Raw genomic sequence first — 26,212 nt, 5'->3', positions numbered from 1 at the left:
CTACCTCCACCTCAGCAGGTAGTGCCGTCTGATTGCTGCCCACTTCCGTATAGTCAGTGGATCGTTAGCTCTGGTATCAGCACCTACGATTTAAAACACCCCAACAGTGGGGTGCTCACCACTTTTCGACTGCTCCCAGTCACGAACATATTTTCTCTGACTTATATATTTAAGCAAGTGATACTGTGGTGTCACCGCCAGACACCACACTTGCTAGGTGGTAGCTTAAATCGGCCGCGGTCCATTAGTACATGTCGGACCCGCGTGTCGCCACTGTCAGGATCGCAGACCGAGCGCCACCACAAGGCAGGTCTCGAGAGACGTACTAGCACTCGCCCCAGTTGTACGACGACTTTGCTAGCGACTACACTGACGAAGCCTTTCGCTCATTTGCCGAGCAGATAGAATAGCCTTCAGCTAAGTTAATGGCTACGACCTAGCAAGGCGCCATTAACCATTTGTAACGTTGCATGTACCTCCAGATAGAGTCTCACTTGTATCATCCAGAATGCTGTATACCAAAGGACAATATAAAAGTTAAGTGTTCTAGTAGCTACGTTCTTTTCTTTATCACATTCATTACCAATCCTGTTCCAGACTTAACGCCAGACGGCGTGAGTTGACGCGTGCCCTTTCGGCTACTTCACTGTGGACTGGCTGCCTTAACAGTCCACTACAGATACCTCTAATTCAAAGCATGGGATGTATCACCATAAGGCTTCAGCAGCCGACGACTGACACGTCCAGTGTCTTGCCATGATGTCTGGTAACTCAGTGCTCTTTTCTTTGTGACATTTCCAGTGGCATATGGTTCTCAGTTTTGCTATTTTATTTCTATTTACTCTTAACGTTTTGACATAAATTCGTGTTCAGTTATATTGTTGGTACAAATACTGTGTGACAGATAAAGTGGCAAGCACAATTCTCACACTTGTAACTTGTGACTATGTCATGCAGCATGTAAGGACAGAGATTAACAGGATTATATGGTGAGAACCTTCGTGATATTCGTGTCTTTGTACTCTAAATGCACTAACGTCATTATTAATTTACTCTTCGTGACATGTGATTGACGCTGAGATAGCTCTGAATTTTGTACATTATAATTTGATAGCTGTTTCAGATTAATAAATTAATTAATTAACATATGCCTACCATATAAGTCATTACCATAATAAATGGTGAGGGCAAGGTATTCGTAACTTACGCCAAGAATCTACAGAAATTATTCACTTCCTCAGCTTCCCAACATCCAGCTACTGAGGTAAAGACGACAACTACAACGTTCGTGATTGTCTGCTGGAAGTCGTTCAGAACCAGCTGAGGTGTACAACTACTGAGGCCATACACCCGAATAGTGAAACCACAGCTAACTACCCAGGGCGAATATCATCACTCTGAGTCTGTTCATTGTGCTTCAGATGATGATGATGAGGTCCCATACTACGAGGAGCGTAGGGGACGATGCGGGAGACCCGCACCGCTGTACTAGGCCACGTCCTAGAGGAGGTGATTTGCCATTGCCTTCCTCCGACCGTAATGGGGATGAATGATGAGGATGAAGACGACACAACACCCAGTCATCTCGAGGCAGCAAAAATCCCTAACCCCGCCGGGAATCGAACCCAGCGTAAGTTAACGATACCTTGTCCTCATCATTTATTATGATAATGACTTACATGGTAGGCATATGTTAATTAATTAATTTATTAATCTGTCACAGCTATCAAATTATAATGTATAAGCTTCAGAGCTGTCTCAGCGCGAATCACATGTCACGAAGAGTAAATTAATAATGATGTCAGTGCGCGGGAAGCGAGAACGCTACCCCTAGACCACTACCTGCGGACTGTGCTTAAGAAGATCTTGGTTATTATTGATTCATATATGTGTACTTTGAGGAGAAAACATGAGAGAAGATGAAAATATAACAAAAGCTGGTTTTCAAAATGGTTGGGTTCAATGAATGAGCAAATAAAAGGAACAAGTTTCACCTTATAACTTTTATTGCGTGATACGGAAAATAACACAGGGGTCTCTTTATAAACTGTAAATATGTATTAGTTTTATTCGTTTAAATACTACCGTCTTTGGCATTTTTCGCAAACGAAAAGAATCATACAAACAGTTACGCTGATGTTAAAGATTATCTATAGTGTATCACAGCAAATAAAGGTGTATAAATTTGGATTTCAATACATTTTTGATACAAAAGACATCTTACCAGCTTGTGCCTGCAAGGAATGTACTTACTTCATAATGTGCCTAATGTTCTGTAACGCACAGAGCATAAACGTATTTATTTTCATTAACCATAAAGAGACTTAGCTATACGATCAAACAGGTGATGTGTACAAGACAGCTACGCGTTCCTTTTTAATCCCTCTAGGCTGTACAACATTTGGCGTTAAACGTTTCCTCGGCAACCTGACTGAAGCGTGTCGTCGTTCATAGCTCTTATTCAGGATGTTTGCACAGCACTTATCCACGGTTTGCAGTTAGTGAGCACTGTAGGTCAGAGTTTGGCTGCATCGTGAGAGGCGTTTCCCGCGGGATCCTCTCGTGTCGGTGTTAGTAGTCTCGCCGTCCCAGTAACAGTTCTCCCGACCAGAGGGAAACTCTGGACAAAGCGCTGGAGGGGAATCCCCTCAGCGAGGCACCTGTGGAAACAAGGAAATTGCTGTCAGAGCTCAGAATGCACGATTAAAGACTAAAAATAAATAAACAAATTAAGTGCTCCATTAAAAAAAAAAAAGGATTAGCTAGCAGTATTAAATTGAGAAAGCCAGTGACTCGACTCCGTGGAATGCGTCTTTGGTCTTTTTGTGTAGGAAATTGCTGAATTTTACTTCATATTACAGGACGAATGAATCAGTTAACGGCTGTCTAGATAGCAGTCTCCCGACAGTTAAAATTGGAAGAGCAGGAGGGTTAGCAAATAACCAAATTTCCTGATTTTGCATGTACAGTATAGTAGGAACGGCAGGTGATAAAATATGTAGGTGATTTGGTGTGCGTTTGGTATATAGAGCTGCTACATCTGGCAGCGACTAAGACTCTAACCCAGCTGAACATCAAGTCGAACTAAGTCGAAGGGCGGTCAGAAACAGTCTGGCAAAACTTGTAAGGATGCTGCAGGGTAGATTGTGCTAAGAAATAATTGTTAACAAAAAAATTCGATCACTTGCAGCGTATTTGATTTAATTAGCATTGAAGTTAGCCAATCAGGTCGTTGTGTGTGCAGATTCAAATAGCTTGCTAGAGACGGTGTTGCCAAATGTGTTCTCCGTTTGGTTTCCTCAAACCAAACAAGACAGCCATACAAAAATTAGACGCTGGACGGTAACAAGGATCGAACTCCCTACTGTCCAATGGTTTCTCGTGTTTCCTTTTTTCTATTTTTTTCCTTTTTGCGGTTTAAGGTAACCAAACAGAGAACACATTTGGCAACACTAGCAGTGGCAGACTGCCTGGATTTGTGCACGCAACGACCAGATTACCTAACTTCAATGCAAATTAAATCGGAAAAAGCACAACGTATCGAATTCTTTTGTTAAGAGTTATTTCACAGTACAGCCTACCCTGCAACACCCTTACAAGCTTTTCAGACTGAGCATCGTGTATATGGTTACATCATTCTATGCAACTTGTAGCTGTAGCTCTGTATAAGCGTCCATGAAGAGCAGTGACTGGTGAATGATGGCGTGCCAGTCCCTCACCGACACCCTAACATCAGATGTTTTCAATGAGCGCATTTGAAGAACAGGCTGGTCAGGCCAACGGTCAAACACCCTCTGTGCCGAGGTAGGTCACGACAGAAGGGGAAACTCTCGGTCTTGCGTTATCTCGCTGAAGATAACATCAGGCAGATGTCAAGGATAGGGCATGTAATATTATTGGGCTTTCCGTCGAGTGAAAGCTGTGAGTACTCTTGGAAAGGCATTCACCTAGCTGTGTATTAAATGATCAACTTATGAGATGAGACCTATTCTTTGAAAGACATTTGTTTTACATAATTTACGTAACTGTAAAGATGCACATCTAGCGCGAATGCTAATACATCGATTGCGCAGTCAAAGAAATATTTTAGCTGAAGCTGAACTGAGCGTTCCGCTTCCATCTAAATAAAAAAAAATCCTTTGTAGATCTTCAGATTTTATCGTACTTCTTCTTGTAATGTGAAAGCGTAAAGAAGGTCGTCTTTAAGCGATAAATGTGAGCGGTCTTGCCAGCGTGCAGACAACAGTTATTAATTAATAAAATTCAAGTAATTTATGTTCGATACTGTAAATCGGCAAGTTATTGTTATGAAGGTGTTGAACGGTGCAAGAATTGTCTCGAAGGAAGGAGAAAAGTAATGACTGTAATTTGTGACAAAAAAGTGAACCAAGAAGTTAGCACAGGACAGGCTGAAATCTGATTGCACCGTCAGAAAATTACTTATGTAAGTTATACTGTTTATAAATAAGCCCTAATTGCTTGTGAGAATTATTTGAATATATTTATTGTTTACCAGATTTCTTATTCTATTCTTTTCCTTTATTTTTTTACCTCCATGTCATATTATTTTTATAAATGTCAAACAGTCTTTACTACAGCAGAGAATACGGCGGCATCCTGCTCGTAGACAGAAGGCCGCTCCTTGTCTTCTATACAACTCATAGCTGCCACATTTATTAATGATTTCATTTGCAAATGTAATTTTTTTTGTTCATTGTTAAAGGTCCATTAGGTAATTATAAAATTCATACTGATTACGTAAAGAAATCCAGGTTGTTCTTTTCCAAATAATAGAAGCCTTTGCGTAATCAAAAACTAGCCTCCTTCTGACAACGATCAGGAGCCAATCAGAAGACGGACGTCTTCGACCGCTTTCGTGTTTCCTGTGGCGAAGCTGTTCCCAACTGGGAACACGACATTTTAATATGAAACACATGATTAAACATGAAAAAAATTGAAATATATTTAACTTATTTTTTTTCTTTTATCATACTAGAGGCAGAACCACTAGCCTTAACACGTTAGAAATGTAGCGCTGCTGTCCAAATCACCAACTACGCGAACCACAGGTGAACGTATTGCGTAGTAAACAGCATTCCATATCATCACGTATGACGATGACGAATATAATATCCACGCATGGATACAGCCATCGTGATGCTGCATGCAGAATCGGGACTCAATTGAGAAGACAACATGATGCCAGTCCTGTATACTGTGTCATTAGATGGAGACTTAACCAAAAAGTTCAATTTGAAATACATGTCTGCTAACTTGGACAGCATCGGTGTCAGTGGCAACTTGAAATTACACATTCGCAATCATCTCGCAAGCGGCTCGTTTGTAAATCGATGGTTACTGGTCCGTTTTTGCTTCTGCTATCGTATACTTTCACCTGCATCAGTTTTCGCTATTGTTTGGCTATACGGTATATAAAACTTTTAAGTATGTTAGAGCGGAAACTCTACCACCGGATTTATAACTTCGATTGAGGCTGTATAAAGACCTGTTGAATTGTTCATATTTTTGGAAGACTATATTAATAAATACGAAAGACATGTGACTCTCAGCGTAAAACAAACAACAGTGCTATTGAATACCTGCATTTGACGGTAATTTGTTGCCCTATTTGTGCATGGTGATTTTCCTTCAAATTGTTTCACATTTAGTACGCATTTATCGTCACAGCAAAATGATGTAAGGAAATATTTCTCACATGGGCTGCCTACTTCTAAAGACATTCATTCAAAATGCTTCTGCTTTAAAAATTCAGTACATTAGGGAAGCAAGGTTGTAGTTTAGGTATCTACAACTCACCTTCGAATACAGCTAACGATACGCACATAAATAAACTGATTCACTGAAGAGCGTTTCTCAGCACATGATTTTACAAAAAGAGTAACGACAAGTTAACTGTAATTTTAGAACGAACAGAAGCAAATACGTTCACACGAAACAAGTAAGCTACACATTGTTTACTTTGATTTATCACATATAACCTCCCTCAGTAGTATAAGATGAAGCCGGCCGGGGTGGCCGAGCGGTTCTAGGCGCTACAGTCTGGAACCGCGCGACCGCTACGGTCGCAGGTTCGAATCCTGCCTCGGGCATGGATGTGTGTGATGTCCTTAGGTTACTTAGGTTTAAGTAGTTCTAAGTTCTAGGGGACTGATGACCTCAGAAGTTAAGTCCCATAGTGCTCAGAGCCATTTGAACCATTTTTTACATCGTGAAGGAAAACCTCAACAAAATCTGTCACTCCTGAAGGTGGAACTGTCACTCTTAAATACGTATAGATTCAATAACAGAACGAAAGACAGACAGTTGAGGTTCTTTTATTAATAAAATACTCACTCTCCTCTGTCTCAGTTTGCCACAATGGGGCTATTAAGAATTCTGCAAATGTTTCGCTTGACAAGTAGATTTTGCAACTTTTTTGTTCACGGAGATCAGAATAAACGATGTTTTGATTTCATGACGCGTTAAAGAACTCTGTGACTGGGTCCTATACTGACTGTGTACTACGAACAAACCGCTCCATTGACACACAGCCACCACAGATTGAAAAAATATCGCTCGCGTGAAACACAATTGGCTCCTTATTCAGTAGTGCTATCGACAGTGGATCTCAAACTGATTCAATATTTGTTCAAAGGGCGATTAAAAAGTTTCCGTTTGAGGTCGTTGCTGCAGCGTATATACAACGTAGCGCGACTCCGCTGTGGTCATATGAGCACTGACATATAGGCAAGGAATTAGTGTGGCATTCGTGTCTTTCCGATGTGCGTGCGAGAAATGCGGAAACGTGCTGTATGGTAACGTTATTACCAAATGCACCCAAACAGCACCATGATCTTGTTATCGTTTTCTTGCCTGCGAAGGACAAACACCGGTAGATATCCATCAGAGAATAAAGAATGTGTGTAAAGGCAGCACTTCCGTCAGAAGCCACCGTCGTGGAATGGTGCTGCTGTTTCATGATAAAGCGTATCCCCATATCGCAAATGTCGTAAGGTAGAAATTACGTCACCTCAAGTAGGAGAGACACGAGCTAAAAAAATGGTTCAAATGGCTCTGAGCACTATGTGACTTAAGGTCATCAGTCCCCTACAACTTAGAACTACTTAAACCTAACTAACCTAAGGACATCACACACATCCATGACCGAGGCAGGATTCGAACCTGCGACCGCAGCGGTCGCGCGGTTCCAGACTGTAGCGCCTAGAACCGCTCGGCCATTCTGGCCGGCAGAGACACGAGCTACCACCCTGTAGTCCTGGTCTGTCCAAATGCGACTGTCACTCCTTCCGCCCTTTAAAAGAGGCCTTGAAGGGTCGACGATTCCTATAGGACGAGAATGTGCAGCAGGCAGTAACAGATTTTTTTCAAGCAGCAGTACACGGTGTTTTGCCAAACGGGTGTGTTCAACCTTGTGCTTCAGTTGGATGATTGCGTGAATGCTCACGGCGATTTTGCCTTATTGGCGTATCGATTCTGGACTGTAGGACTTTCGAACGGAAACTTTTTGATCGATCCTTAGAGATTTCCAGGCGTCTTTTCACATCGTTCATCGCAAACGGCTTCTAATCAAATTGCGTGGCTATTGAGTATCATCACTGTTGTGCGATAGAATTCGTGATGGTGTATCAGAAAGGTCACAGCTCTTAGTCACCGATGCGAAGTCATCGAGTGAAACAGAAGTGTTGCCTGAGATTCCGTAAGGAAGTGTTACACTGCCTCTGCTGTTCCTAACCAACACAAACAATTTATAAGACAATCTGAGCAGCGCTGTTAGACTGTTTGAAGATGAAGTAAAATCATTGGAAGATCGAAAGCTAATGCAGAATAGTTTAAACAAGTTATCTTCATAGTGTGAAAAGTAGCAATTGATTCTGAACAATGAAACACGAGTACCAAAAATAATATGTTAAAATCCAGTTACCCAATAAATCACACAAATTTAAAGGTCGATCCAAGTAAATACCTATGGTTTACAATTACCACCAACTTAATAGCAAATGTGAGACGAACCAAATATAGCGTTTTATTAGCAGAATATCTAGAAATGCAACAGATCTACTATAGAGGGTGATTACACTACGCTTATCCGACCTTGTTTGGAGTACTGCTGCGCGGTATGGGATCCTTACCAGATAGGACTGGCGGAGGGCACAGAAAATGTTCAAGAGAAGGGCAACTCGTTTTGTATTATCGCGAAACAGGAGAAAGAGTGTCACGGATATAATACGCGAGTTGCATGGCAATCATTAAAACAAAGTCGTTTTTTGTTGTGGCGATATGTTTTCAGGAAGTTTCAATCATTAACTTTCTGCTTGGAATGCAAAAAACATGTTGTGGTCTCCCACTGTAAGTGGGAGAAATGACGCTCGTAACAAAATAAGGGATATCAGATCTCGCACGGAAGGATGTAGGTGTCCTTTTTGGCCACGTGCCGTTCGAAAGTGGAACGGCAGTCAAATAGTCCCAAAGTCGTCCGATGAACATTCTGCCAGGCACTTAATTGTGAATTGCAGAGCAGTCTTGCAGGCGCAGATAGAGATAATGACGCTTTTATTCTATCTCCTTCTTTCTCTCTCTCGACATCTGCATCTACTTGATTAATCTGCAAGTCACGATTATGTGCCTGGCAGAGTGTTAATCGAACCACTTTTAAGGTATTTCTCTGCCTTTCCAGTCTCGAACAGCGCACGGAAAAGACGAACACTTAAATTTTATTTTGCGAGCTCTGATTTCGCTTGTTTTATTATGATGATCATTCCTTCCTCTATAGGTACGCACCAACAAAATATTTTCACACTGAGGATAAAGATGGCGATTGAAATTTCATGAAAATGTCCTGGCGCAGCAAAAAACGCCTCTCTGTTTTTTATGAAACGGTACACATTTTTCACCGGAGCTCGAGAAGTATTGATAATAGCAGTATAGTGGCAAAGTAAACGTTATTGTTTTGCAATGGAATTTTTCTTCTTTCATTATTTCGATCCGTGACCTCTCTGATGTTTATAGAACATATTTAGGTAAGTGGGTAAGCTCATTTTCCCCCCTGGCATTTCTTATCGACAAATGGTTAGCTCGATAAACAAGATGCGGAAGAAACGGTAGTTACTCTATAAATTAGAATTCTACAACGTTCTGAGCAGAAATTGATGTGGCGTTGTCCTCTCACATATAGGACATCAAATTGGCGAAGGATGGATAATTAATTGGAGCTCTATAGTCTTTCAGACGTATAAGATTACTGTTCACACAAAATAGGACTCCGGATGGTATCTAAGTCACACGTCACTGTCAGGCCAAACTTCACCTGATATGATTGCTAGAAGTGTATGCACAAAACAAAGAGCCACCTCACCAGTATGTGGCCATCAATGTAACCCAAGATAAGCCAGATTCTATCACTTGCACCTTGTCCCATCGTTACGCAGGGTCGGCCATGGTTAACCGGAACTGGCATGTAAATGGTTAAGGGGTGGCCGGATGCCCTTCCTGCCGCCACCCCGTACCCCCCAGGACGGAATTAGTGTACCCCAGCTGTCTGCGTCTAGTGTAACCCATGGAATAGTGCGAATGTGTTCAGTTTTCTGTGAGTCGTGTAACTGAGGCGGGACGTGGGGATCAGCCCGGCATTCACCTAGTAGGATGTGGAAAACCGACTAAAATCCATATCCAGGCTGGCTGGTACACTGCCCGTCGTCGTTAATGCGCCGGGCGGTTTCAATCCGGGGCTGGCGCGCCTACCCGAGTCCAGGAAGCAGCGCGTTAGCGCTCTCGGCTAACCCAAGATAAGCCAGATCTGACAGATAATGTGAACCGTCGCCAACACGTACACCCTTATTTCACAGGACGGAGGACCGTGGAACAATTTTCAAACGGCACCAAATGCGAACTTTCCTTCACAAGGAAATGGTTTCGCCGGCAACCAAAAAATGGGGCGACAGCAGCCGTCTCAAGTATTCTATTCACAAGTAAATGCACCCAGTGGATTTGACCCCTTTACACCGGCATTTGTACCACATAACCAGCATCGAAACAAACACTTAAGGCCATGTTGTATATTCCTTCATACAATGTAGACTGAAGCACTAAGATGAACTCACTTGCTGCAGCATGCTTTTCACAGTGTTGCACTGATGGCACAGGGGCAGTAATAACTTCGAGCGTCATAAACCCTCGTCAATGAATACGACCACCGTATACTGTCAACAGCACCGAGCGAGGTGACGCAGTGGTTAGGACAGTGGAGTCGCATTCGGGAAGACGGCTGTTAAAATCATTGTCCGACCATATAGATTTAGGTTTCCCGTAATTTCCCTAAAACGCGTGGTGCTGGGCTCGTTCCTTTGAATGGGCACACCCGATTTCCTATCCAATCCTTCCCTAATGCGGGCTCGCGATCCGTCTCTAATGACCCGACTGTCGACGGGACGTAAAACTCTACATCTTCCATCCTTCCTTCCTTCTATCAACAGCAACGCTACCTCACGGCAATTGCACACTGTGGCGCTAGAGATCAAGGAAATGTGAGAAAAACTACAACTTACTCTCATAGTGTATAAGTCACACAAATTGCAGGATTACGCAAATTAATTTACATAAAAAATTTCTGATGAGACGAGATTTTTCGCCACGTAAGCAGACTGGCACATCGAGCAGAACAATCGTAGTATACACCATTGGATATTACACGAAATAATAAATACTCGTGGGCACCTGAAGATGGTATCGTGCTGCCGGAACGCGTCACGTCAAATTATTATAGAAAATAAATAGTGATTCAAATACAAAACGAGTAAAGGTTTGAAAATTCAGTCGTTAGTTTCCTTATTACAGAAAGCAACTTGTATCTACTGGAATAATCAGAAAGCTTTATGTTGACAAAGGCGTTTCATACAGGGTGAGAATTATCGAACTATATGAAATAAAATCGTCATAACTTCCGAACGATTTGCGTCAGAACGTGCATATTGCACAGCTGGCCGCGGGGCATGCCTGATTTGGTTTAGCGACGAAGCCCACTTTCAAATTAACAAATGTTTGTGAGTTCTTAAGGGACCAAACTGCAGAGATCATCGTTCCCTAGACTTATACGCTATGTAAACTAACTTAAACTTACCTATGCTAAGAACAACATACACACCCATGCCCGCATTTGGGGGACTGAGGATCCGCATTTCGCGATTGAGAAGTCTCTTCACCTTCAAAAGGTGACTGTCTGGTGCGCAATGTCCAGTCACGGTATAATCGGTGCTATATTCCTTGATAGCACGGTGACTACCGAACCGTACGTGAGGGTTTTGGAAGATGATTTCATCCTTATTTCGACAGGATGTGGTTCATGCAAGACGGAGCTCGACCCCATCGAAGCAGAAGAATGTTCGATGTCCTGGAGGAGCACTATGGGGACCGCTATTTGGCTCTGGGGTACCCAGAGGCCACTGGCATGGGCATCGATTGAGGGCCATATTCCCCGGATCTGAACACAGGCGACTCCTTTTTGTGGGGCTATGTTAAGGACAACGTGTACAGAAAAAACTCCAAAACTACTGCTGAGCTGAAAACAGCCATTCAGGAGTCATCGACAGCATCGATGTTCCGACACTTCAGCGGGACATGCAGAATTTCGCTATTCGTCTGCGCCACATCATCGCAAATGACGGCAGGCATATCGAACCTGTCAAAACCTAAACCCGAATACCTATAGTGATGTTGACATGTTGAATAAAGTGTATGCACGCCGTAGTTTTTAACTAATTTACAGTTCAGTGTCACCCTGTGTATTTATGTAAACTGTTGTGCAAAGCTCAAGGACGGAAATAAATTTCGCATGAAATGTCACTTTCTAGTATCATAGTTCGATAGAACTTCGACCATACGTAGACAAACTTACTACAGTATAACACAGAAGGAAAATGGAAGAAATACGGAATGAGACAAACAGAAATAACGGTTTCACTCAGAGACCATAATTCCACTGGAAGTCACCGTGATTCATGATGGTCCGCTGGCCATTACAAAAGGCGGGACATGGCTCCTAATAGGGTGTGTGATAAGTACTGGCGGCAATGCATCCTCTGCAACGAGTTCTCATGCTGGCCACAAAAATGGTTCACATGGCTCTGAGCACTATGCGACTTAACTTCTGAAGTCATCAGTCCCCTATAACTTACAACTACTTAAACCTAACTAACCTAAGGACATCACATAGATCCATGCCCGAGGCAGGATTCGAATCTGCGACCGTAGCGGTCACGCGGTTCCAGACTGTAGCGCCTAGAACCGCTCGGCCACCCCGGCCGGCTGCTGGCCACAAACTTAAGGACATGTAGGGGAACGGGCCGGTTCGTTCTTTCGCCGAACATCCTCGTGTTCCAAGAGCTCCACCACCCATACAGTTCGATGCAGTCGCACATTGTCATTCATAAACATGAAGTCAGGGCCTCATATATCCCTGAAAAGATGCACTTCCGGAAGGAGTATTGCGTCACAATAACGCCGTCCGGTCAATGTAGCGTGTTCAAATATTTTAAGGTTAGTACGCTCAAGCAACTTTATATCCCTCCACAGGTTCGAATCCTGCCTCGGGCATGGATGTGTGTGATGTCATTAGGTTAGTTAGGTGTAAGTAGTTCTAAGTTCTAGGGGACTGATGGTCTCAGAAGTTAAGTCCCATAGTGTTCAGAGCCATTTGAACCTCTCCACACTATAGCACCTAGACCACCAAAACTGTCTTGTTCGACAATGTTCTAGGAGCACTGTATATTCCCACCTCTCACCAGCACTGTCGCACATGTTTGTTTCGGTGGTCAAATTGGTACGTTGAGGGGAGTCATAATGTTGCATGGGCGTACTAACCTCCAGATCTTTTAACACGCACATGTTCGTTTTGGTGGTCAACGTGTTACGTTGAGGGGAGTCATAATGTTGCATGAGCATACAAACCTCCAAATCTTTTAACACGATGCACTCATTGGTCAGCGTACTGTATTGGTGGTTGCAATGAGATGATATTCGGCAAATGGACTGACCGGTCCGTTTCCATGGCTAGGGTCCCATCGAGCATATGTGGAATGCTTTTCAATGTCAATAAACATCACCTACAGCCGTATACTTTAAGATATTTTATTTTTAAAGCAACCAGTTTCGGGAATTCATTTCGACTTCTTCAGATCCCATAAGCTTTTTTCATGGCGCTATACGATAAGTTGGTTTATTTGGATAAAAGCGTATGGAGCCTGAATTGCCGAAACTGGTTGCTTTCAGAATAAAATAAAATATCATAAAAGATACGGCTGTTGGTGAAGTTTATTGGCATTGAAAAGTACTTACCAGCAGATGTCCCCACGCCACGATGGACCAACAGATATGTGGATTACGTTGAGCAGACGTATTTCAGCACTTCCACATGCACCACCGACCAAACACCAGTTGTCAACCGCGCTGTGGGAGAAATGTAACGCCCTTCCACAGGAATTCCTTACCTACAACGTGCTGATATGAGGAAAGTTTCCAAACGATTTCTCATACGCAAACAGCAGTTGACTGGCGCTCCTTGGTCAAACGTTGTTGTGATGCACCGTGTAAGGAGGAGAAATCCGTACCATCACGTTTCCGACTTTGATAAAGGTCAGATTGTAACCTATCGCGATTGCGGTTTATCGTATCGCGACATTGCTGCTCGCGATGGTCGAGATCCAATGACTGTTAGCAGATTATGGAATCGGAGGGTTCAGGAGGGTAATACGGAACGCCGTGTTGGATCCCAACGGCTTCGTATCGCTAGCAGTCTAGATGACAGACATCTTATCCGCATGGATGTAACGGATCGTGCAGCCATGTCTCGATCCCTGAGTCAACAGATGGGGGCGTTTGCAAGACAACAACCATCTGCACGAACAGTTCGACGACGTTTGCAGAAGCATGGACTATCAGCTCGGAGACCATGGCTGCGGTTACCCTTGACGCTGCATCACAGACAGGAGCGCCTGCGGTGGTGTAATCAACGACGAACCTGGTGCACGAATGGCAAAACGTCATTTTCTCGGGTGAATCCAGGTTCTGTTTACAGCATCATGATGGTCGCATCCGTGTTTAGCGACATCGCGGTGAACGCACATTGGAAGCATGTATTGCCGGCCGGGGTGGCCGTGCGGTTCTGGGCGCTACAGTCTGGAACCGAGCGACCGCTACGGTCGCAGGTTCGAATCCTGCCTCGGGCATAGATGTGTGTGATGTCCTTAGGTTAGGTTTAATTAGTTCTAAGTTCTAGGCGACTGATGACCTCAGAAGTTAAGTCGCATAGTGCTCAGAGCCATTTGAACCATTTGAAGCATGTATTCGTCGTCGCCATACTGGCGTATCACCCGGTGTGAGGGCATGGGGTGCCATTGGTTACACGTCTCGGTTACCTCTTGCTCGCATTGACAGCACTTTGAACAGTGGACGTTATATTTCAGATGTGTTACGACCCGCGGCTCTACCCTTCATTCGATCCCCGCGAAACCCTACATTCCAGCAGGATAATGCACGACCGCATGTTGCAGGTCCTGTACGGGCCTTTCTGGATACAGAAAATGGTCGACTACTGCCCTGGCCAGCATATTCTCCGGATCTCTCACCAATTGAAAACGTCTGGTCAATGGTGGCCGAGCAACTGGTTCGTCAGAATACGCCAGTCACTACGCTTGATGAACTGTGGTATCGTGTTGAAGCTGCATGGGCAGCTGTACCTGTACACGCCATCCAAGCTCTGTTTGCCTCAATGCCCAGGCGTATCAAAGCCGTTATTACGGCGAGTGGTGGTTGTTCTGGGTACTGATTTCTCAGGATCTATGCACCCAAATTGCGTGAAAATGTAATCACATGTCAGTTCTAGTATAATATATTTGTCCAATGAATACCCGTTTATCATGTGCATTTCTTCTTGTTTAATGGCTAGTAGTGTATGTTGGCAGTGCGATAGACTGCATTAATAACTTTGACAGTGCTGTGCGCCCTCCGTAAGAGACTCTGTGTGGCTGGTCGGACTGTCAGTTGGGAGTGTATAGTCAGCAGTGATGGAGGTTGGAAGTTCATAGTTAGCAGTGATGAGGTTAGAGGTCTGAAGTGTTAGCTCGAGCGGACTGTCTGGACGTGTCCGTCATAGAGATTTAAAATTATTGACGATTATAAAACTTTTTGGAACTGGATGTCACGGACGATTATATATTTTTTGAACTGGAAGTCACATTATTAAGGTAAAATTTGCTAATACATTGTTTGCTCTGCAACAAAATCTTTCCTTTGCTAACCACAAGCCTATTAGTATTTAAGCCTACAGTAGTTAGAATATTTTATTTAGCTGGCTTTATTGGTGCTTGCTGTATCGCCGTAGTTCGTGTAATGAAGACTTTTTGTGAGGTAAGTTTCTTATGAAATGTATAGGTTATTGTTAGGATTTCTACTAATTGAGGGCCATTCTTTTGTGTTAATTATTTGAGCAGTCAGACTACGTTTGAGTTGTATTAGTCAGGAATAATTCTGTAGGTCAGAAATGAAAAGATAAAGACAAACAAAGAGACAGTACGCTCAGTTTCACTCAGCAGTTTAAGCAGGTTCACTTGCATTCAATTTCATTCAGGAGTTCCAGAATTGAACCAAGAAGTTTCACCTTCCCAATTATTTCAGTCCAAGTAAAAAAAAATATTAAGATGTTTCAACACTCTATTAAGAACCGTGTCTCGCCTTTTGTAATATCAATATACCATCATCCACCGCGGTGATTTCGGTATAATTATTGTCCTTAAGTAGAAGTATCATTTCTTTTCGTCTCGTTGCATATTTCTTTCAGTTTCCTTCTGAACTGTACTGCAGCAAGCCTTTCTATGTGGAGTAGAAGTTGCATCGAGCTATTTTACTGGTCAGTGACATGTTATGCGTAAGTTACTTTCGTCTTGAAGCTTCATACAGCAGTGTCCATAAATATATGGAGTGCCTTTAGAAACATATAGCTTTCTGGTTATTCCAACAGATATAAGAGGCATTCTGTAATAAAGGAACTAATGACAGAATTTTGAAACTTTCACATGTTTTACATGTGAATCACTTTTTATTTTCAGTGGAAACTTGATATGCCATCTCCAGGTGCTCGCATGTAGTTATTATTCTGCGTAATACACACTCGATTATACTGATATGTTTCTGTTGGATGTGCCAGTCTCGTTACATGGCCAAAAATCTCAACTGATGCCGGCCGGAGTGGCCGAGCGGTTCTAGGCGCTTCAGTCTGGAACCGCGCGACCGCTACGGTCGCAGGTTCGAATCCTGCCTCGGGCGTGGATGTGTGTGATGTCCTTAGTTTAGTTAGGTTTAGGTAGTTCTAAGTTCTAGGGGACTGATGACCTCAGATGTTAAGTCCCATAGTGCTCAGAGCCATTTTTGAAATGCTGTTTTTTTTTTGGATTGCTTGTGCCCGCATCTCGTGGTCGTGCGGTAGCGTTCTCGCTTCCCACGCCCGGGTTCCCGGGTTCGATTCCCGGCGGGGTCAGGGATTTTCTCTGCCTCGTGATGGCTGGGTGTTGTGTGCTGTCCTTAGGTTAGTTAGGTTTAAGTAGTTCTAAGTTCTAGGGGACTGATGACCATAGATGTTAAGTCCCATAATGCTCAGAGCCATTTGAACCATTTTTGATTGCTTGTATCAGAGTGCATGAAGTCGCAGTAAATCATTAATTACTTCACGACCATACGTATTATCTGAAAATCGTAGTGCAATGTGTAATCAGTGCAACACGAATTACGGGACCGATCTCTTGTCCTACTTATCATAACTTCCGTTGGATACGTGACCAACATACTGCAATCTTTTTTTTTTTCAGAGAACTAACAGTTAGAGAAAAGACCTGCTGTTAGTCCATACAGAACAATGGAACATTAGACACTGCTGCTGCGTCTATGACGAGGTGGTTTTGATAATAGCAACCATTATGGGCTGGGCAGTGTTCGCCGCTAGGAGTGAATACACCAACTCTTAAGTGGTTTCTTGTAACTTCCAGAAATCAAGGCACTTCAGGTAACACGGAAAAAAATGCAGTTCATCACTGTTAATTAATCGTGTCTGTTATCAAACACTACTTCCAGGTAGCTAAAAGCTGCACAGCCTACTACGGGGTCCTTTCCCAAAAATCACATCCGTAGATACTATGCCAAACGCTCGAATACAAAAATCGGAAAAAGAAGATCACAATTCCTCGTCTGTGCACGGAACACAGTTGCAAGTTCTTACAGGCTTTTCGTGCGGCAGTACAGCGCAGACTGTTATATTCTTAATAAGAACAGTATGTTACAATTTTCTGACGTAATTATCTGCTGTTTTTGTAAACTTTTTTGCAGAACACTTCCACAAGATCGGGAAGTGAGATGAAGCTGTCACAAATTGTGTACGTCAAACGTTTCTTAAATGTTCGTTACTTCACCATGATCTTAAATCATGTTAATGTGCTACATGTCTCAACGTAATGTGAATTGCATTGTGTACTTATACAGAACAGAAAAGTTGAGAGATTCGCTGATTTTATACCGAACATAATTTATCACGTATCTGAAACACAAACAGGGGTTAGAGCATTAAGCGAAGTTTGCAAAGGATAGAGTACCATGCAACAGTCTTTGTGTCGCTTTGTGGGAACTCTGGTAATTTCATAAGAGCCCTATGTTACTCCATACGATATGGGAATGGCTCAGACGTACGGCAGTTGCTGGTACGACGGTATCAGGATATGTGTGTAATTGTGCAGAAAACCAGAAGTCGGGAATCTACTCTTTGCAGATACTGACAACACATCTAGACTTTCCAGGGCATACTGCATTCAAACTAATAGAAGGGCAGTTTACGACGAATGGGTAATAATGTTGCAGTGTGATAGTGCACCCACCCATCATAAATGTAGGTTGTCGTGATAGTGTGATTTGTAGCGTAGCTTGATGTCTATGTTTGCGCCACGTTTGACACAATTTACCGTATTTAACACACTGTCAACTTTATAAAAACTAAAACTGCAAGGTAAATCAGAAAACCAATATTGGAAGACGCACAATTCTCTGGGAACTATTTTGATTTGCTTATGTTCATGTATCGTAGAAAAAGTACGAAAAATGCGTGGGGAGGAGGCAACAACGCACATTCTCCATCTTTATAATAGTAAGTTAAAGCGATAATTATGATTTCTGTCGATCATATCTAATGTAAACAGAGGAGAATCGTAAAACTGATAATATCACTTAACGTTTAATCTTAAAGAAACAGAAATGAGGGACAAAGATATTTATGAGTTAGCACCAAATATATTTTGTGAAAGTTGTCTTGAGCCACTATTTAGATAAACAAGTTACAAGGAAAATGTATCGGATCTTCTGGCAGCAAAAATGTCAGATTTTATTTGTGAAGAGCCAGGAATCGGTTACCAGGAAACAGTTATAGCATCGCTCATATCTAGTGCTGCATGAAAAATCAAGAACTGTTCGAAGGTATTTCTTTTTGACTATTCACTCACGAGGACCATACGGCAGTAATAGCAGAGCCCAGGCTGGTGCAATGTTCCTAGATTTCCTGAAATCCTTCACTAAAGTTCTTAACTGTCGCCTAATAGACATAATACGTGCTTACTGGAATGTCTTCCAGTTGGACTGCAAACTTCCTGGATAACAAAACACAGTACGGCATACTTTATACACAGCTGCCTTAGTGTGCCACGGAAAGAAGTGAGATATTTGACAATAAAAATCTTTGACTTCCTACCCAGTGACGTAAGAACTTCAACTGATAATAAAATTAAATTCGAGTGGAGACTGAAATCATATCTGCTTGACAACTCCTCCTGTTCCATGAGAGAATCCTGAATTTGTAGCAGTGTGTGTGGTACAATCTGTGTGTGTGTGTGTGTGTGTGTAATAAAATGAACTTCAAACACAAACTGGAGTCATATCTGATTGACAACACAGAAGAAAACAAAGTGTAGTAGTGTGATGTGCGTTTAAAATAAGAAGAAAAAGACAATGAACATACTTGAGTAGAAATGGATGAATGGAAGAAAAAAATCTTAACTTAAGAAATCATGTAAATGGTCAGCGCGTTGCCAAATCTGCCGCTGAGAAGCTGTATTATAAGTTTAAAACTGATTTGTCCCACTGCACAATGACAGGTTAAAATTATGATCAACAGAACGTAAACTCTGAAAATAGTAGGGCTGAAGTCGAATGCAAGAAGAAAACAATTCTTTTCCTTCGTTTGGAGGAAATTTATTCAGAGAAGGTGGCATTTTTCCACTTCCGCTGTATTTATTGTACTGGTGCGGTATTTTTACCTTTAAAGCTATTTTCATGTAGTTTCCTTACAAAAGAGAGGTGCACCACATTACCATCAGGAACGGAAACGTAACGATATGAATGTAACTTAGTAATCGTAGAAGAATGGTTACCTGCTGTAGAAAAATGTTCCACATGCACTAGAAAGGCAGCATCTTTAAATGTGCGTGTTCCCCGTTTTGGCTCACACGTATGGTGTCCTGTTGGTTTGACAGCTCGACTTTATAATAAATTTACAGAGATATTACACCGAACAAAGACTGAAGGTAAAAATGGACCATTAATTTTAAATAACTATTAGTGTATATTTATTTGTGTGTTTAAGGAAAGTTGGACTGCAAATAATAGCCGGCCGAAGTGGCCGTGCGGTTCTGGGCGCTACAGTCTGGAACCGAGCGACTGCTCCGGTCGCAGGTTCGAATCCTGCCTCGGGCATGGATGTGTGTGATGTCCTTAGGTTAGTTAGGTTTAATTAGTTCTAACTTCTAGGCGACTGATGACCTCAGAAGTTAAGTCGCATAGTGCTCAGAGCCATTTTGCAAATAATAACAGAAGTAAAATAAAAAAAAAAATTAAAATATGTGGTTAGGTAACATCATATTGTAAATTTTATTTACTGTGTAGAATATTTTTGATTGGTAGTTAATATAATGTGAAGTTATGGAGAAACTTTCTGTTCTGAAGATCTGCGTGTTCATCAAGAGGTTTAGGTTTTTTAAATGACTGAAAACTTCAATTTCGTTTAAGATGTTCATTTTCTTCCCTTCCTTAGTGTAATGCCGAATTTGGAGCTTTTCAGTACTGTTTTTAGAAGTGTGCTTCTTATTAAGAGATGTAATGCAAAGACCCTAGTATTGTTATTGCTAGCTTTTGTGTGCTCTTTGAAACGTATCCAAAAATTTACACCAGTTTGCATATTGCGTATTTGTCTGCTACAGGTAACTATGTTTCTAATAAGTTTCTGTCATTGCGTTTCAAATCTGTAGAAGTAATGTAGGACGCTTTCTTTTGTACAAAATCACTTGAAAATAGCCATGAACAGCAGAAACTAGTTACGTACCAATGAAATACATTCAGAAGAACTGGAAAAATGCTACCTTATTTTTAAATTAAATTGGTCAGGTGGGAGCAGGGCTCGCGCACCGAGGATTCTGACCAAACATAATTATGGATGTAGACAGTTGTAGTCCATTCTGAGACTAGAGGATTTCGACGTTTTTTGCCTCTTATCGACATTGATACTGGTACGATATCGTTTCCACGTATTCCAAGACATTAAAGAATGTTTTAATTTCAACTTCGAAGTCAGATAACAAATGGCAAAAGAAAAGTTTTTCGTATAATATAACTACAAATTAACATTTTTAAAAAAAGTTTTTCCCTTACTTCTACTGTGAAACCTTTCATACTGACAAATTTCGTAATTCCACATCAAGGCCAAGCACCCTATAGGTTTTAATGAATGAGTTTGGCCGGCCTCTGTGGCCGAGCGGTTCTAGGAGCTTCAGTCTGGAACCGCGCGACCGCTACGGTCGCAGGTTCGAATCCTGCCTCGGGCATGGATGTTTGTGATGTCCTTAGGCTAGTTAGGTGTAAGTAGTTCTAAGTTCTAGGAGACTCATGGCCTCAGCTGCTAAGTTCCATAGTGCTCAGAGCCATTTGAACCATTTTGAATGAGTTTGTATCAGAACATGTTACACAAATGGCCTTATCTTTTCATGGTACTGATTTAGAATCTTCACTTTTTTACATCATCAGCGGTGCGTAGACCTTAATAAAATGGCTCTGAGCACTATGGGACTTAACTTCTGAGGTCACCAGTCCCCTAGAATTTAGAACTACTTAAACCTAACTAACCTAAGGACATCACACAAATCCATGCCCGAAGCAGGATTCAAACCTGCGATCGTAGCGGTCGCGCGGTTCCAGACTGTAGCGCCTAGAACCGCTCGGCCACCCCGGCCGGCAGACCTTAATATGTGACATGAATTTCAACGTGTTACCGTCTACCCATAACAGGGTTTTGAATAGTCGGTCAGACAGACAGATGAACAACAGACTGATGCTATGTAAGAATTCTGTTTGTAACGAGCGAGTCACGGCCTCCAAAAAAAATGTTTCGTCTGTTCAGTGTCCATGAGACCTGACAGGTATACTGACCATAGTCGTCCAGGCCTCGAGTGTCACAGTGGAGGGAAGATCGGTGGCTGGCGGCGTCGTGGTGAGCGTGGCGTTGGCGCAGTCCGCTTCGCCACACGGCGGACTGGTGAAGACGACGGACAGGGCGGCCACGAAAAGCACCAACCAGCACACCCAGAAACCCCAGAAGGTGAGCGTCCGCAGCCGCACCCAGAACGGGTCCTGCGCCATAGCCAGCAGCTCCCTGTTGGTGAGCCCCGACCACCCGTCGCCGCCGATGGCAGCTACGGGTAGCATGGGACCCGGCGCCACCACCGTGGCCGCCCCGGGATCCTTGGGAACCAACAGCACCACGTGGCTGAGGAGGGGCGTCCGCTCGTCGCTCACCATCCTCGAGCCGCTGTCCCAGTGGCGATGAAACCGTCTCTGTCCTACCGTGCTTCACACCTGTGCTGCGAGGGAACCGCGCCCGCGACCGTCTCGGCGCCGCGGAGCTGAATGCTGTTCAGCTTCGAAGCGAACCTGTCTCTGCCAGCCGTCTCTTGCGTAAGCGCGACTCCCGGCTACACCGCGCTGCTCTCTGCGCGGATTCTGCGAATGTTTAAACTCCCCGAGACATTGTCCACTGCTCGGTGACGGTGCTGTGGGATGGTGGTCAGCGCTGACCGTCTTCGACGTGCATCGAGGTCATTTGGTGGATCCGCAATTACTGACGGAGCTGTGCGCTGCCACTCTCGGATTGCTGTCGTCCTTGACGGGCGCGGCTGGCCTTGAGCGGAGAGCCGCCTGGTGGGAGCTGTCAGCTGCAGCACACGTGCGCGCGCACACTCTCGCACTAGAGACACTCCCGACCGCAGGTCGGGCTGCCGCCGCTGACGTAAGGAGGCGACTGGACCCTGCAGCTGCGCTCTGGGCCTCATATACGGCCCAGTCAGCCGGCGACGGCGACCTCCTGACCCGTGACGTGCGCGCGACGTGCTGACTCTCCAACCCCACCCTCCGCTGCTCCCTCAGACCACTGCGCGCGCGCGAAAAGAAGTCTGTCCGTAGCAGTGTCATCTGGCACCTGCAACTCCAACGCTGGCTTCGCACGGCGACACGGTCAATCACTTCCCTGCATCGCACACGGCAATCACACGACGCCGCGCCACTGGCAAGCGCTCCTTTGTTGTCATGCAGATAATTGCAAAACTAGGGCAGCTACAGCTAAAGTAATTGAGTCGCCTAGATGCAAAACTGTCCATGTCCTCCATAACCGGTATTGAGAAAAGGTGGAAAAACTGTTTTCACTGGGTAAATACACACTGCCCTACACTGTATGTTGTATACATAAGTATGGATTAGTACAAAATCATTTGGGCTATCGAAAAAAAAATCAGGAACTCAATGCGTGTAAGATACAAGCAAAATAAAAATGGACTTGGACAGTTTCGCATCTGACTTTGCAGTTGGCCACTTTTGCATGCAACTGAAATGGACATGGACAGTTTTGAACCTGACTAGTTGTACATGAGGAGAGGATATGGGGTGAACATAAAACTGTGTATTCAGTTTTAATTTCTTTTAATATTTCTGAAGGTACATGGTGTAACAACTGACAAACTGCAATCCACTTAATACATCATATCTGGAACAGTGTCTTCATCTTCTCCTGTTGGGCATTCTGATTCAACTGATGCCCCTGACCCGCTGGAACCTAGTAATGTCATGTACCACGACAAGGATTCACGTTCCCTCCGGGACTCACTATAGTGTTTCTCGAGGAGTTTTGAAACATCCTCCAGTTTCTTTTCATTAATAGGAACAACCGTGTTCGTAATGCAGCTCGAGTTTGTGTGTCCTAAGTATTTCCCACGTTTGCATACGGGTACTGCTAGGTTGATTTCAGAATTGTAATTAGGCTCCCATTGGACTTTTATAACATTCTGAGAATGTGTATAACTTTCAGAATAAACAGCTGTAGGATACCACACAAGTACAATGTTTACATGCTTATGGTAGCCATCTTGCATTACAGTCACATGACCCCAGCCTTCAATGCGATTTGTCAAAGCGGACAAGGCAAGTTTTGCACCCAACTTACTGATGGACACTTTTCGTGAACTGTTTTCCATAGAACATGGAGAGCTTTGAGCATAAATAGCATTTCAAGCACGTGTAAAGTGTCATGCTCTACAATCCATAGTTGCCAACGTAATTTTTTAAAAAAGTGGACATGGACAGTTTTACATCCAAGCGACTCAATTATAACTGCCTAACCAGGCAATGGTTTGCAATTGCTGAATACAAATGGGAATTGCAAATACATCCAAAATTTCTTCCCTCCCCCCTCTCTGTCCATCATCTCTTACTCCCTCTCCCTCCATCTATCCGTAGAGATGGGTCGTTCGCGAACTAACGGGTCCAAAAGAACGGTTCACCAAGATGAACGGAAGGAGCGAGGAACGAATTCTAAGGAACGGTCTTTCATAGTACACTTCGGTCGCGGCTTTCTATTTTCAGTTTCCGGGAACGGGAAACGGTCGGTCTCGTTCCCGCAACGGCACGACTGCCGGTCTCGTTCCAGCCTCGGTGGCCGGCCGCTGTGGCCGAGCGGTTATAGGCGCTACAGTCTGGAACCGCTGCGGTCGCACGTTCGAATCCTGCCTCGGGCATGGATGTGTGTGATGTCCTTAGTTAGGTTCAAGTAGTTCTAAGTTCTAGGGGAGTGGATCATCTCAGAAGTTAAGTCCCATAGTGCTCAGAGCCATTTTGAACCCAGCCTCGATCCCGTTCCCGTCTGTCTCGGTCTCGGTCTCGCTCGGCCGGACTCGTCCTTCTTCGTGTGGCCACTCGTCGCAGTTCCACTGCCGACTGCTCATGTTTAGTTCAGTATCGAGTTGTTGTTGTTGTCGTTCGTTTCGTTTGCTTCGCACGCCCATTGTAAATCCGTTTCAAATCTTTTCTGAACTTCTGGTTCTTTTCGTATTCTATTCAGCGGCCGCGACCGGTAGTTGAAATGTATTTTATGGTTACGTAAATTACACAAAAATTACGTGGTATGTAATACGTACATTTTTTCAGGTAACAAAACGGCGTATCAGCTTACTTCACTATTTCGATAAACAGCAGAAGAAATACTTGTAAAAAGGCAAGATTTTTTGTTATTATACATGCAAAGGACCTCGTCACGTCAAACACGAGTAGCCATCTTCCGTTTTCTTTCTTTTTTTTTTTTCTTTTTTGTCCAAGGTACAAGAGTATGCTCATTGTTATGGAAGGCAGACCGACTCACAAACGAATGAAGCCCTCGCTTCGTAATCGAATGTATGGTGTCACATTTTGTAAAGAGAATATAATATGGTAACTCCTACAATATTATTTCAGTGGTACAGGGTGGCGCACGGAAATCGGCCCCGAGTACTAGACTGCTCATTGTCGCTTACCAATCGTCATCTATTGTTTCTAGATTGTTTGCAGTTGCTTATTGTTATTTTTTCACTGCCTAATTATATCATGTTTATCTATTCTGCTCGTAGCGGTCAACAAATCGTGCGTAATTGGCTAGCATGTCTGTATTCGGGACCGGGTTTTTCGTGCGCCACATAACGCTACAGTTGGCTAAACGAGATGTTTTGCAGAATCACGAAAATTACAAGTGTGTGATTATTCTATTTTGAATAAAAACTGCCGGCCGCTGTAGCCGAGCGGTTCTAGGCGTTCAGTCCGGAACCGCGCTGCTGCTACGGTCGCAGGTTCGAATCCTGCCTCGGGCACGGATGTGTGTGATGTCCTTAGGTTAGTCAGGTTAAGTAGTTCTAAGTTCTAGGGGACTGATGACCTCAGCAGTTAAGTCCCATAGTGCTCAGAGCCATTTGAACCATTTTTGAATAAAAACTCTGTACTCCAGGGGGTAGGCAAGTGTCCCCTCTTGGCGCCTTCCATCTTCAGTCACCTATGCTACTAATTTTCAATTTTTCCTAAGAACCATATACCAAGCACAATGAACGGCGAACGAGTAAAAATGTACGGTTCCCAAAAGAGAGCTATCACCAGTGAACTACTTCCCAAGGATGAACGACTTTGCCCATCTCTATCTATCCGCGCATAACCTCCTCTCTTTTCTGGTAATAACCCCCTCCCCCCCCCCCCTCGCTGTCCGTTTCCGTTTGAAAGTTCAATACCTTCATACATCTCCTCCTCCCTCCATCTCTCTGTGCATAACGTTCTCTCCTTTCTCTCTGTTCGTAATCTCCTCCCTCCTCTTTCTATACGTCTGCTCCAGTCCGCATCTCGTGGTCGTGCGGTAGCGTTCTCGATTCCCGGCGGGGTCAGGGATTTTCTCTGCCTCGTGATGGCTGGGTGTTGTGTGCTGTCCTTAGGTTAGTTAGGTTTAAGTAGTTCTAAGTTCTAGGGGACTGATGACCATAGATGTTAAGTCCCATAGTGCTCAGAGCCATTTGAACCATTTTTTTTACGTCTGCTCCTCGCCCCTCACTATGTCAATTTCCGTCTCACTGCTCTGTATATCGCGTAAAAATCTGAAGTAAATCTGGTGATTCATCTAATGTGCCCTTGGCATGTAAACGCCATTCGACGGTTTCGCAATACAACACTAATAGGAATGGTAAGACTAGTTAAGACGAAATGGCTACAGGAAAAATGTGAAGACAGCGAAAAAGAAATGATTGTCGGAAGGACAGACTCAGCATACAGGAAAGTCAAAACAATATTCGGT

General features: G+C 43.5%; 1 protein-coding gene across 1 annotated transcript; it reads right to left on the bottom strand.

Moving 5' to 3' along the window:
• Positions 1-1,988: 1,988 nt before the first annotated feature.
• On the bottom strand, positions 1,989-22,377 carry LOC126198772 (uncharacterized). Its single transcript, XM_049935336.1, has 2 exons — positions 21,517-22,377; positions 1,989-2,660 (listed from the first exon to the last, which is right to left on the bottom strand). Exons 1-2 carry the CDS (start codon positions 21,883-21,885, stop codon positions 2,649-2,651), a joined length of 381 nt encoding a protein of 126 aa, XP_049791293.1. The 5' UTR covers positions 21,886-22,377; the 3' UTR covers positions 1,989-2,648.
• Between the last annotated feature and the right edge of the window lie 3,835 nt (positions 22,378-26,212).

The sequence above is a fragment of the Schistocerca nitens genome, chromosome 1, assembly GCF_023898315.1.
Source record: "Schistocerca nitens isolate TAMUIC-IGC-003100 chromosome 1, iqSchNite1.1, whole genome shotgun sequence".
Taxonomy (NCBI): Eukaryota; Metazoa; Arthropoda; class Insecta; order Orthoptera; family Acrididae; genus Schistocerca; species Schistocerca nitens.
This window is presented reverse-complemented; position numbering and strand designations above follow the sequence as displayed.